General features: G+C 44.5%; 2 protein-coding genes across 5 annotated transcripts; both read right to left on the bottom strand.

The window, feature by feature from the left end:
* Window positions 1-266: 266 nt before the first annotated feature.
* Window positions 267-11,424, bottom strand: LOC124198525 (mucin-5AC-like). Of its 4 annotated transcripts, none has more exons than XM_046594384.1 (15): window positions 11,281-11,424; window positions 10,731-10,876; window positions 10,455-10,669; window positions 9,808-10,397; window positions 8,556-9,737; window positions 8,003-8,476; window positions 6,688-7,932; window positions 6,263-6,619; window positions 4,978-6,194; window positions 4,461-4,915; window positions 3,971-4,389; window positions 3,334-3,901; window positions 2,813-3,265; window positions 2,409-2,747; window positions 267-2,339 (listed from the first exon to the last, which is right to left on the bottom strand). In XM_046594384.1, exons 1-15 carry the CDS (start codon window positions 11,368-11,370, stop codon window positions 2,038-2,040), a joined length of 8,052 nt encoding a protein of 2,683 aa, XP_046450340.1. In that variant the 5' UTR covers window positions 11,371-11,424; the 3' UTR covers window positions 267-2,037. The 4 variants fall into 4 exon arrangements, with proteins under 4 accessions (XP_046450340.1, XP_046450341.1, XP_046450342.1 ...); XM_046594385.1 differs by having other exon boundaries at window positions 3,971-4,386; XM_046594386.1 differs by having other exon boundaries at window positions 8,565-9,737.
* A 600-nt stretch (window positions 11,425-12,024) lies between these two features.
* On the bottom strand, window positions 12,025-14,138 carry LOC124197583 (actin-like protein 6B). The gene is made up of 9 exons (XM_046593098.1): window positions 13,941-14,138; window positions 13,661-13,879; window positions 13,465-13,601; window positions 13,211-13,403; window positions 12,959-13,155; window positions 12,782-12,898; window positions 12,577-12,714; window positions 12,418-12,513; window positions 12,025-12,349 (listed from the first exon to the last, which is right to left on the bottom strand). Exons 1-9 carry the CDS (start codon window positions 13,963-13,965, stop codon window positions 12,182-12,184), a joined length of 1,290 nt encoding a protein of 429 aa, XP_046449054.1. The 5' UTR covers window positions 13,966-14,138; the 3' UTR covers window positions 12,025-12,181.
* Window positions 14,139-14,157: the final 19 nt, after the last annotated feature.

Raw genomic sequence — 14,157 nt, 5'->3', positions numbered from 1 at the left:
GGAAACAAATACGGAATGCTGCCAGGCGCCAGTTGGCAATAAAAAAACCAAGAGGGAAAATTACAAGGCTGTGCAATATTTGGAAGAAGGAATTAATCTTGGAATTAAGCGATCAGTGACATCGTCTTTAATTAATTTCTAGGACGTTGCTCCTTTTCGCATTTACACGAGGACAATCGACAAAAAAACGGTTTGATCTTTTTGATCTACTGAAACTCCTGGGAACTTGGAAATAAAAATTAATTAATTAATTGCGCCAAAAAATGCAACTTTCCAGCGAGTATATTCGTTTGTTACGAGCAATGAAAAGCCGGACAAAATTGACATAAGAAAAAAATAACAGAATGTGTTGCACACTCAACACATGGATTTTATAGTTGATGAGACACATTGGGAGAGGGAGGGCAATACGGCACAGCTCAGGACAGAGAATTCCAGGTGGGAGTAGATCAAAACACAAAAAAGGTAATGCCGAGTTTTACAATGAAAAAAGTAAACGTACAAAAATCAACACGCACAAATTTTGCTCACGAAATCCGAGTAATTCAGGAATGGAAAATCCTCTTTCTCATAAAGAATTAAAAAAATCATTTTTTGACATCCAACAGCAGAGGGGAGTGACCAAGACGCTTATAACACATACCAGGGGTAAATTTAGTTCTTCAATTGGCTGATTTTGTAACCATTTCCTTTCCAATTACAAAAAAAAAAACACATCTCGATTAATAATAAATAAGTCGAAACGAAAAGAATTAATTGAAGAAACACATTGTTTTCCACACAAGACAAGTCACCAATGGAAATGTGCTATAATACATTAAAGTAGAAAATCCCCGTTTTTGGCGTGACCTGGAGACACAGAGAAAGGTGTGTAAAAAGAGAAAGATACGAAATATAAAGAGATAGTGAGAGTGAGACAGAACGACAACTTTCAATCGGCTGCTTTGCTATTTTTGTTTTGTTTACCGTTTTTTTTTCTTCTTTTCTTTCTCTTTTGCCTAGATATTCCAACAAGAAATAACGACATCTGATGTGTGGTTGGAGGATATCAAAGGGTTCAACACTCCTAACATTTCATTTCCTCATGATAACATTCAGCAATTTTTTAAATTCCTAGTTCTTCCAATTTCCTAACTTTCCCACAGGGCTGCTGTTATCAACTTTTTCTCTTTTGTGTGTGTGTGTTTGAGCACGCGATCCATCACAGGCTGGCAATATATCCCCTTCCATCATCATAGTAATTGAAATAAAACCTTTTGAGGAGTGGTAGCTATTTCTCGGGCGGGAGTAGTAGTTTTATATGAATGTGGCAATAAATATAAACAAGTCACGACGACCAAAAGAAATAGATGGAAATCTTTTTTTAAAATTTCCCTCCTTATTTTTTGTTTTCTTTGTTTTGTTTTGAAGGGGAAAATAAACTACTCGACACTGATATAAAGCGGAAAATTCGGCCGGAGGAGAGTCTGTGAAAGGATGGGAGAACTATTCCATTTGATGTAGCTGCACGGGGAACAATGAAAGGAAAGCTGCAAATGAGCCTTCTCGAGTCTTGAAAAGGGAGGGGGGAAATATACAAAAGAAACGGCAAACTGAATTCTAAACCTAGACGAGGGTGTCACGACATACTAACGCTCGACGTAACGAGACAAATGTAAGAAATTCCGGGGGAGGCAAAAGCTAGGAAACGCCATAACGAGGAGAAGTGTGGGGTAGTGGGGGGGGGGGGGGGGGGAGCAAGGTCAAGATTTTTCGGAACACAAAAACATTTGTTACGCTGTTAAAGGGGGGCGGGGGGCAAAAGGACGAGGATCGGGTTAAAATATACGAGTGGCACGGCAAGGTTCCATTCTATGTCGAATCGAATCAGATGACGGAAACCATCTTAGTGACTAGACGATGGGGAAATCAGACCACAGGAATGTCTCGATGACAGTTTGTTTGGTTTTTGTTTAGTTGCAGTAGCAGTAGTAGAAGATAAAGAAGTTATCAAGGAGAGTGGGGTTAAGCGCGTGCCAATGAATGAGGTGCAAACTCTCATCTTTTGCGTTGAGCGTATTTCTTCGTCGTTTTCGGTCTGTTGGTGGCTAGAGTTGGGGCTGATGTTGACACAGTCGTCGTCGACGCTGCCGTCGAAACAACTCCGGCCGCTGCAGCGCACGAGGTCGCTGTGCTGATGAGAGCCTTTTTCGCAGGACTCGTGTGTTCCGGAGACGCATTATCCATGCCCGGGGGTTCACTTTTAGTTCGTTTGCGCCCCTCACTGACGCTAACGCAGCAAGGGCAGTTCTTCTTCACGTTGGTACGAACAGACGATCGACGTTTGGTTGTACCGCGTTCTACCACCAATGAAAATGACAGGTCAATACACAATATCGTTTTAATTTGTCAAGTCGAAAGGGACTTACCCGAGAGAGGACAGACATCAGGATCGTGCTGATTTAAGACTTCCTCCTTTTGCAGACGGCCACAACGCCTTGGTCGGACAATGTATTCTTCCATCTCCATCGAAGTCTCGGTAGAAACAGCATTAATGTTTGAATCCTCCTCGTTAGCCGGCTCATCCTTGATCGAGACATCACTACTCGTTCGATCTGCGGAAGTGGAAGACGCATCATTTTGGTTCTGCTGTCCAGTTTCAGCCAATTCGACAACAACTAATTCAGTCTGTTTACTCGGCGTGGTCGACATCGACTTCGATGTCACCACAGAAATGTCTCCTTCCTTTTTAATAACAAGTCTGACGGCTGTTTAGAAAACAGAAAATAGATATCAGAATGATTCTACAGGGGTAATTATTTGATTCACTTACCTTGAACCACAGTTCTTGCAGGTTCAGAATCGTCGGAAATGGGTTGCAAGGAGATTGGCGATGGGGCGCAAGGTGAACAAGTCCGACTCTCAGGTTGGACAGGTGAGGAAGAGCTGGTAGAAATAGTTGCCGCCGCAACAGCAGCCGCCGCGACGGCAACTTGTTTACTCGCCAATCTCTTGCCTAGCGTGCGCCGGTCGTTGCGTATGACGGCTGGCCCGCCTTCACCGTCACTCATTCGGCGATACTCCATGCCACCGTGATCTTTGCGAACCAAGACCATTCGCGGTTTGACGTTTCGTTTCAGTATTTTCGACTTGGATAGTTTTCGAGAGTTGCCTCCTGGCGGTGGCAGATCTCCATCACCAGGTGTAACTAGCCCGTTGGAGTCCTCTTCAGTTGAAGACGCCTGGAAGGTGGCCGGGGACGTGGCTGGTGACGAGTTCTGCGATCCTGTTAAAAAAACGTACGAAAAAATTGTGTTAAGTTGTAAAATAAATGTTTTGATAGATGATTCAAACCTAAAGGTGAGTCTGACAAGCTGAAACAAGGCGAGGGTGAAACTCCAGGCCCCATGAAATCGGCACAAGGTAAGAATTCGGAAACGCCCGTCTCTGCGTCATTGAGAAGCTTTTCGTCGGCTGCAGGCGTCACCGAGCCATCCACAGAACTCCTGGAACCGCTTGGTGTGCCTTGGTCATTCCATTTGCTATGATCCGTCTCCTCTATGACGGCTGCTGCGACAACAGGTGGGTCCGCTGGCACAGGAGCCATTGTCAGAGGTGGGGTAGGAGTGGGAGTTGCAGTTGCAGTTGTGCGATTGACGGTTACGGTCGTCGCTAAGAGGGCATTGGTGTCAATCCCAGCTGGAACAGGCAGGCTCACTCTGTTGACTGTTGGCACACACTGAGGCACCAGTCTCAAGACACTCGTCGTGGTGGATGCAGCGACTGGAACAGCAGCAATTGAGATCGGCTCAGACTTAGGAGTGACCATTAAAGCTGAGCATGTGGTTGGTGTTTCCAGTTCTGCACTGAACGGCGTGGTTCTCTGAGGTCCAGTCACACCAGTTGAAGACTTTGGCACAGGCTAATGGGGGACAAGCATTTCAGTTAGAACGAAACAACAATTCAGGTGCAAAAAGAAATCAATCCTCACCTGGGTGGCAACTGGGATCTCAGAAGAGAGTATAACGTGAGTGTCTCCAGTCACAGCCGGCTTTACGGCCGTGATGGTCTGCTCTTGAGCTTGCTGAATCTGCTGTTGTCCTGGCTGAGTCACATTGACGGCAGTGTGCGCAACAGCTCGCATGGTGATGGGAGCACCAAAACGAGCTGGAAAACTAAGCACACCAGGTTGGCCACTCATGGTGACTTGTCTGACTTGAATGTACCGGGGAGTTGATGCACCACCTCGAGATGATGAGAAATTCAAAGGAAACAGGAGCTGCCGCACACCACCAGTTCCGGATTGAACAAGCAGTTGTTGATGAAGCATGCCTATGGGAACGGTGGACACTCCAGTTAGAGAAGTAAGCGGAGTGGCAGCTGACGAAACGGTAACTGTAGTCGCTCCTACTGAAATGAGATAGAATAATTAATGTAGGAAAGAATAATCAAATAATAATGAAAGAAACTAATGAAATTACCTGAAGAAGCAGCTGTCGTTGCATTTGCCGTTCCGTCGTTGGTTATGGTTAAAGCGGTGGTCCTGCTAGTCACTACAGCGCTCACCGGAATGGATAGCTGAATGCCGGCTGATGCGCTAAGGACCTGGACAGAAGTCGTTCCTTCCGTCTTTTGTGCTTCCGCTTTAACAACTCCCGTAGTGGCAGTCGTCGTAGCGGTGGTCGTAGTGGTAGCTGGCTCACTTTTGACGGACTCTACAGCTGGAATCGTAATGGAAGCACTATCCGCGTTTGAAGAAGCGGACAGCTGTTCGGCCAGTGCACTCGGAGTGGAATCAGCGCTACTACTAGCATTAGGAGTCCCATCTGAAGTGGCTTCGGCAGGCCGTGCATGATGCGATAGTAACTTCACTTTACTCTGTACAGACTTTCGCCTCTTTGGGGTAGCATTCGGCGAGGGAAGAGGGTTAGAACGCCTACGAAAAGAAAAAAATTAAAATACCATCAAAATGAGACAAATTGCAACACGCATTATTACCTTCGAGGGGCCGGCTTGTTCTGAAGATCAGGTGAATTCCTCAACTGCTCCTTGTATTCCTCCAAAATGGCTTGCACCCTTAAGACCGTGTGCTCATCGTCATGCGCTTTTTGGGGAGCTTTATTGGCAGCCGGACTCGCCGATGAAGCCGTAGCCGATGTTGAAGCTACTGGTGTCGTTTTGCTGGGCGTCGTGTTTCCGCTGGCGGTAGGACTGACGACCGGGCTAGATTTTTGGGCAGTTTTATTTCGATTGTTTTTACCCGATGCCTCGGTTTTAACGGAAATGGTTGGCGGCGTTATACTCCTAGTTGACGAGGTGACAGATGACTGGCCAGCCTCTGTAGTACTGACCACAATAGACCCAGAGAAAACGGTTGAAAGCGACACTACTCTGGTGGTTGGAAACAGCACGGGAAGGTGAGATTGATTTTCAGTCAACTTTCCGTCCTGGTTGACGTTATTTTCGTCCGTTTCGTCACTGATTATTTCTTCCATGATGGGCTCAACTTTGACTTCCACCGAAGCGACTGGAGACTGGGCAGTAATTTCGTTTTCTTTTTCTTCGTCTTCCAATGCTTGACGGGCAGCCGAAGCCACTGTGAGAAGCTGCATTAGTGGAGCGGCCTTCCCATTTGTGGGGACCGCTGTGGCAGATCCTCCATCGTCTGGCTGGGATGACAAAGGACCGTCGGCCGAATTCGGAGAAGTAGGAGAGGCTTCGGAAACGTCCATGGATTCAGAAAACGTGGACGATGGTGCCAGGAATTCAACAGGGCCAACACCCATGTAGGATCCATCATCAGGATGGGCGAGGTCCGACCACGGATCCGGCTGATTCTGCAGATGACTGCCACCAGTGCTTGCAGCCACTCTTTCGAAAACCGACTCAAACTCACGCAGCTGTTCTGAAAGGGAACCCCCACTGCCGGCCATATCACTGCCTGATTGCGAGTCCATTCCTCCGACGAGTGGGCTTATTGAATGCGCCGAGTCGGACAACAACATTTCAGGATTGCCAGTCACCAATTGCTGCGTCTGAGGCAGACCTCTGGTAGGTGATCGACTGATCTGCCCGTTGAGAGCAGATTCCAACAGTGAATGAAGTTTAGATCCCAATCCTTCTTCATCAGATGGATTATGTTGCTCACCGGCGAATCTTCGACTGCTGTCCCCAAAGCTACTACCTCCTAAATTGCTGTTAATCATTCGCCCAACCTGTGGAAGAGAAAGCAAACAAATTAAAAAGCATGTTCGATTTCAATTAAGAAAATAATGCCAGTGACCTGTAAATTGGGGTCTTGTAACGAGGAGACGGTAGGCAAGGACGCATTTGTTGTCATGGCAGCAGCCGGTGGTGAGCTCATGGATCCTAATACAGGCATAACGTCAAAGTGACTCTTTTTAGCGAAAGCCTGTCCGAACTTTGGAAGCGCTGATGGGAAATTTGGTGCGTTGGATTGACTAGGCGACGTCCCACCGAAATTGGATAAACGACTGGCGGATGCAGACGCTCCAGGAGACGGACTCGTGCCAGGGTGGTTGGAATTCGATCCCGTGTCTCCTGAAGGACCGTAAGGAAGGAATCCTGGCGGATACATGGATCCGCCGAGCACTTCCGATGACGGGCTCGGACTAGTGTCCTATCACAAAAAATTACACATTGCATATAGGGCATTTAATTAAATATTGGATTGTCACTGAATATTACCTGTGAACGACTTGACGGCCGGGAGAAGGGTGAAGAACATTGCGACGGATGACTGGGCGATGCCAGTCGATCACCAGTAACTGCCTTGTTCTCTTGTTGCCGGTATACGTGATGATGCTGCTGTTTGCGAAACGACAGCGGACTGGGAGGAGCTTGTAGAGCTGGGCTCTGTGGGCTGCTCAGCGCCGGACTCGATGGATTCTGTCCAGCAGCTGCTCCTCGATGACTTTTGGCAGTGTTGGATCTGTGTGGATCGGGCGAATTCGAATTGGAGCCCTGACTATGACGTCGTACTCCGGTGGTGCTTCCAGGCCTAGGTCGCGATGGGCTGCTAACCATATCCAAATCGACATACTTGACCAAGGGAACTCGACAAGGAGAACTTATATCTGATGGAAGTGGCGAGTTATTGGGAACAGACACGGTCGATGACACCAGTGTGCCATCTCCCGGACTGGGAGGGATACTAGGTTCTCCTCGGGATCGTTGGCCTCGTGACGATCGTGTTGTCCCTGATTGAGAGGTCGGTTTCGTTGCGGCGGACGTTGTTCCAGATGTTTGATTCGGTCCATTAGATATGGCAACAGGCTGTGACAGGGGTGAAGTCGCTTCCGTACTATCAATGCTAGGCGACTGCGCTAACATTTGTGACAGGGTGACGGAAGGTAAATCATCCAGACAAGGTCGCACAACAGAGGCAGCGTTCCTGGAACGTTTTGGTAAACGTGTTGCAGTAGAAGCTGCTGGAGTTTTGACCCTGGGATTCGGTGGATTGAAACCCGTCACGGCTGCAACTGGCTGTAGTACAGCACCACTACTGTTGCCTACAGGTCGATGGGCCACTTGGAAGATGCTGACCGAAGGAGTCGATACCAGAGTCACTGGGTCCGGATCTGTATCATTTCTGACAGAAGCAGAGCCGCCTCCGGATGGTGCAGCAGTGATTTGGACACTGGACGTACTAGTGTACGCAGGTGTATCTTCGCTGCCAGGCGAGGAGGAGGAAGCGGAAGAAGTGCCCGCTTTATTAGTTTCCTCTTGTTGCTGCTGTTGTTGTTGTTGCTGCTGATGCTGCTGTTGTTGCTCTTGCCGGTGATCACTTGGGACGTTGCCGTTGTTGTTGTTGTTCACATTGGCACCGCCATTCCCTTCCGTGCTGCCTGGCAATCCGTTAGTACCTATACGGCTATTGGCAGGTAGATTGCGAAGCTGCACCATGTGCACGGCAGTTGGAGGTGGTCTGACCTGAAAGAGAAAATGCTTCTTTAAATCTTCCCTCAAGAGTTAAATTCCGAAGTTAAATTCTCTTCTTTACCTGGACATTATCAAGGCCTTTGAGGTTAGTCATAGTCCGCTCGACTCCGGGATGCATTTTACCAAGTTTTTCTAGCAAAACCCGACATCCAAACGGGGTATCAACTCCTGGGAACATTTTGCTTGCGCTATGTGGTCTTTTGTTTGGAGAAGGTCCAGGACAGTCGACCGGTGTTCTTGTAAGAATTACTTTGGGTTGCATGTCCAATGTACTTAGCATGGGTGCGAAATGATCGGCGGCGATGTGACAAGGAGACGAAGAAGTAGAGGACGAAGACGACGGACAACGAGACAATTGCAGGTGCTGCTGTACAACATTATTGCTGGATAAATCTGCAGGATCGCAGATTGGAGATCGAGTGGTTTGTGTCATCGGACAAGAAGGATCTTGCCATTGATTGACGTTGCCAAAATCGGGCCTGATTTCGCGCAATCTTTTCACTAGGGGTGAGCCCCGAGGGCCAAAGGTGGTTTTCTAAACAATAATGGAAAAAATTACAATTATTTCTATTTTAGTCATGCTGAGTTACAAAAAAAAAAAATTAATAACGTACTTTGCTTGCCTTAATCCTGGCGGATCGTTTGACGCCTTCTGGAACTGATTTAGTTTCAGTGCTCACTACAGATTGACTGAAACCGATGCTGCTGTCGGAATCTGACGAGGTTTTGAGCGATAAGGTCACCTTGCGCATCCAAGTCTTTTTCTTTAACACTTTTTTGCGCTCGGCTTGTTCATTCGCATACGGGCTGGAGCTTCCGGAAGCTTGCCTAGATGAATTCTTTAATTGTTGACGCTTTGCTTCCGATTTCACGCGGGATCGGCTTCTCTCTTCAATTTCAATCACCGGATCTACGCAATTTTCATAACCCTTTTCGATGCCCCAAAACTCGTCTCTCTCCGGACGAGGCATATCTTTAAACCGGTTGTAATCGATTTTAAGAAAAAGAAGTTCTTTGGTAACGGAGCGCATATTTTCCTGGTCAGCCATATAGCGCCGGCAGAGTGGTTTCAATTGTTCCCATCCAATTTTCCAGGTTAGCACGTCCCATCGCACACTGTGCACCACACTAGCTAGGTCGTTGATAACAGCTTTGGATACACCCAATGTATCAGCAGCCGAGTCGGAGTAGGGCGATTGGGTTTCCTCCTCCTGGGATAGCGTGCTCGGGCTTCCGATCTCTTGCTCTCCTATTCCATTGGTGATGTCACTTAAGTCCACTCCGCTATCAGCATCCTCTAACGCTTCTTTGACACTGGTGAAGGTTAAATTCAAACTCTCGTTTTCTTCCCGAGACCTTCCACCATTGGTAAAGCCACCACCCGGACCTCCTCCACTTCCTGGTGGTGGTTCACCAACTACGGCACCTCGGCCATGCTCCATGATGGCTTGATTGTAGTCGGTGATTGTTATTGATGACGACGGTCCTTCTCCGATGGCTGCCACTGTTTCTAATTTGAGCCCCTGCTCGAGTGTTAAAGCTGCCAGTTCTACCAATTTGTCAAATCGCTCCTTGGTGGGATGAAGGGAGAACGCTGTTAATGCAATTTCCCTGCAGATTCTCACGTTGGCGCGGACCAGTTCAGCCATTTTCGAAAACACTGCAGCTAAACCAATTTCACCACTTTTGACTCCACCGCTTTCGGGGTTTAACTTTCGGTTTTCTAGGTCGTTGAGATCAACCGCCACCGCTCTGACGTAAAGCTCGATACAAAATGACTTCAAATCGTCGCGGAACTATGAGAAGAAAATGTTTAAATAAAAATTAGTAACAAATATTCGCAATTTTTGATGAAAAACTATTTACCTCTTCTGATAGCGTTGCGCATAGGATATACATGTGAGCCGATGTCATAAATTTATTCTGATCTACCAATGTGTGCAGCATTTCGATCACAGCTTGATTTGAATTGCCGATCCTCTTTTGCAGATTCACCAGCTGAATGGCGAGTGACGAGAGGCAGTTGGGTGGAGGACAGATGATCAAAGCAGTGGTGAGTAAACACTGGCTAGAAAACTCGGCTGTCTTCAAGCTATGATGACGCCAAATTCTGTTAATTCCACTACTCCCGCTACTTTGTGCTTGACCTTGCGATGGAGCCTTCTCGATAAGCCGCTGTACAAGGTTGTAGCCATCTTCTAATGAAAGCTGTTTTAATATCGCTATAACCTCTTCTTTCTTTTTGAAACTGTAGAGAAGTGCCACATGTAGATCTAGCCACTGCTCTTGAAAAGACACTGCACAAGAATCCAAAAATCTTGAATCAGAAGAATCTTGCAAGCATTTCCTGTAGACAGCAACTAGCCTAAGCGCAATGTCTCTGCACTTATCATCGCATAACCTATCGAGCCTGATGGTAAGAAGCGTTGGCATCTCCGCCAAACAAAATTCAAGCCCTGTAACAATTTGAAAGATTTAGAACAAGCCAAAAAGATAGAAATATTTCTTTTTACCTTCTGAATCACTAATGGATTCACCATCGATGATTTTTTCCAGTGTCGGATCATTCCAAGGATTATTGACGACACGGATTACATGCTGGCATAAGCTATAGGCAGGTGTGTTAGATAAGTTGGAGATGGTATTTTGAAGAGTGACATTCAAATGTGTTTTGTTTGCTTGGGGTATTTTTTTCCATTCTCCTCGTAAAACAAGCATTAGAGTATCCCTAAAAGATTAAAATGAATAAATTTTGAATGAAAATTTCAATTGTTGTTGTTATTCCTTGCCTGTACAAATTTTCTGTGAGATAATCAACATTATCTCTTGGGGAAGACTGATCTGTGTAGGAAGCAAGGGTCTCCCATGCTCGAAGAAGTGCATCCACTTTTTCCTGGTATTTCTTGTCAGGATCCTTAAGGCAAGATTGAAGTACCTGTATAAGTTTACATCAACATATCCACATATAAAAATAAAGAATAAAACCAAACAACATATCATACAAGTTGAAACAACATGCTACTTCAAGCTCTGAAGACGTATTCATTTTGTCTCAGATCAACATAAACAAATCAAATAACTTATGAATCCAATTAAAAAACGAGTGTAACATTCTGAAAACCACTAGTGCAAAATGGTTACACCAGTAATGTTGAATAAGACAAGGCTCATCCTCCGAGATATTCATTCAACTGAAAAATAACAAAGCCAGCTCTGAAAAACTTCCAATACAATGACAGAGAAGTGGTCTCAGAACGATGCTCAAACGGTGGCATAAATGACGAATATGATCCAAATCATTAAGAAAATATGAAACATGCTTTAATAGCGATCATTTACCTGATAAAAGGCCGGCATTAGACCGACTTTATCCTGAGACGCCAAGAAATTATCATGGACGGCGTTACAGGATTCACTCACAGACGCCATTTTTCCAGTCTCTTTTCATGAACAGCTTCAGCAATTTTGGCATTACTAGTTGCCGGACACCCTCTCTCTCGCTTTTTTCCCTCCCGTTCCCGTGAGTACATAATAATGTGATGTATATTGAATGCTGTGAATACTACGTTCTAGTATAGTATTTCCCCCCTTCTTCTACGCAATTATTCCTTTTTTTTTATTGCCTTTGCAATCAGTAGCCCTCCTCGCTCTACGCAATTATTTTTGAGCAGACAACCATTTTCTACAAGGCAGCGCTTCACTCTTATTTTGGTTCTGCAAATTTTCATTAATTTTTAATGCTCTACAACTAGAAGTAACGCAATAACGCAACAGGGAAGACTAAAAGAAAAGTCACCGCATTCTGGAAATAGCGTATAAAGAAAAGTTGACCTTTTACTTTTGGGGAATTTGTTAAAGATTTACTTCCCTTTCAGAGTTTTACCATGTTTTAACAAGTTGAAAAACCCGCCGTAGCAAGCGCAGGTCTGTCGTACTTTCAGCTAATAAAATAAAAATTCGTAATGTTCAATGGACCATTGACTTCATAAAAAAACGTACCGGAGGGCGGAGGCGTAACCTTAGACTTGTCACGTAAATGGTACTCCATTTAGTCCGTAACGAGGAGATTCAAAGAAAAGACAATTGTTGAAAAATGTTAATTTATATCCGAGATGATAGATAATAGCCACATGCAATCGAATGCCAGCATATAAGCGGGGCTACATTTAATCATGAATTATGAGACATGTATTGGGAGGGGCGTGTTTGTTTATTTCAAATTCCAAGGATCAGGATTATTTCACGGACATTTACGCTCCACCTGTGTCTTGCCACCTTCTTCGTATTCTTGCTTAGAAATCCACATTTGCTGGAAGGATCCCAACGAAGCCAATATTGAACCTCCGATCCAGGCACCGAATCTACGCTCACCAGATCCACTAGCGCTGATGATTTTCAGTCTCATACTCTGTTTTGAAAAGAAAATAAGAAACATTGGATACAAATCATTTCACTGGTGAAACGTGTGGCATATACCTGAGGTGTTTTAGCTGATAAATCTCTGTTCAAACGATCAGAGAAGCCTAAAAGTAGTGAGTTTCCGCCAGTAACGATAACATTACCGTACAAGCTCTATAAAAAAATGTAAAATGAAATTGAAGAACAAAAATAACACAGCAAGTGAAAGGGAGTTACCGGTCTAAGATCGATGTCGCACATACCAACGCTGGTCGTCACTACATGACCAACGCCAAGCATTGTGTTTCCCACACCTTTGATTGAGCTAGGATCAAACAAAGCTTCTGGAATCTTAAAACGCTCACAGCCGAAATCCTAAATACATCGTAATGAATTAGATGATAAGATATAGATCATATTTAAGCGCAATCTAAGCTCAAACCTGGTGATATCCGTTCGGAAATTCGTAATGAACCATTGGGATAGTAGATACTGTCTCTTCGTCATAAGGCGCATCAGCCACTTGAAGAGCTGTCGATTGAAAATCCCTTATGACTTCCTGCTCATTGGATGGAAAAATATGAATCGATCCGAATTCAAATTAAATCATTTTCTTTACCTTCATCATATAATTATGCCATGACTTGGTGACTTCCGGCAAATTACTTTTTCGCGTCCATTTAGGTTTTTCGAAATCCTTGACAGCTTCTTTGGCAGCAATCATGTATGGAGGAACAACTTCTATGTCTTTGCCTTCAAGTAGCTGCTTGCATTGCATTGTAAGAAAATCTCCTCCAAGGGGTGACTTGACAATCCCTAAATAAATCAAAATTAAGTTCTGTTTTTATTTCAAAAGAAATGTTTTTCTTACCTTGAGACAGAACATAACCATCATAAACTGGTACAGCAGAAGTGTGAGTTGAACCACTATCAACAACAATTCCAGTGCTTCTTCCATTTGCAAATGCAGCCAAGACTGCATTTTTGACGAGGTAGAATGCTGGGACATTATACTTTTCAAACATGATTTCAGTTAACTTTTCCCGTTTTGCTCTAGTGTTCCACTACAATGAGTAAACAAATGTGTTTAGACAACGATTGCATAACAAAATAAATAAAACATACAGGTGCTTCCGACATTAAAACTGGGTGAAATTCTGATTCCGATTTTATGCATTTGGCATATGTATAATTCAGAATTTTTTCAAAAATATCCCAATCTTCAATCATACCATCCTTCAGGTAGCCAACAATCTCCAAGTCTAATTTTTGTAAAGAATTTTTATTAAATGATTTCAACTGTCACAAATATTTGTACTACCTTGTTTGGCCACGTTTAAAGCCACTGTATCAATGAAATATTTCTTTTCAGATGCTGGAGCTGCTTCTTTAATTCTGTCAACATCCATCATTTCAACCGATGCAGCCTGTTCAAGTACACCAACTACTGAGGGAATTTGAGCTTTAGGAGAATCTTCTCCTGCATAACCGGCTCTTAATGCATAATGACCGATGTCAAAAACGAGTGCTCCAACTTCGTCTACAAAACAAACCAAAATAAATTGAATGAAAAATTTTGTGTAAGGTAAGGAATAATTTACCTCCACCATATACTCCTCCACTCATTTTGAATTAGAATATTGTCACTCGCTGACACAACAACAAGAGCTACGTTTGTTAGAAATTTAAAGTTTTCGAGCCAGTTGTACTTTGAAATCTTCTACTGTCAATCTATGGGAGAGCAGAATTTGCTCAGAAAGTTTCCTTACTCTGCTTCAGTAGTATAAACAAGGCCAAAAACTACAGACGCCTACTGCT

The sequence above is a fragment of the Daphnia pulex genome, chromosome 7 (assembly GCF_021134715.1).
Source record: "Daphnia pulex isolate KAP4 chromosome 7, ASM2113471v1".
Classification (NCBI taxonomy): Eukaryota; Metazoa; Arthropoda; class Branchiopoda; order Diplostraca; family Daphniidae; genus Daphnia; species Daphnia pulex.
The sequence above is the reverse complement of the archived record's forward strand: the minus strand, read 5'-3'. Positions and strand labels throughout refer to the sequence as shown.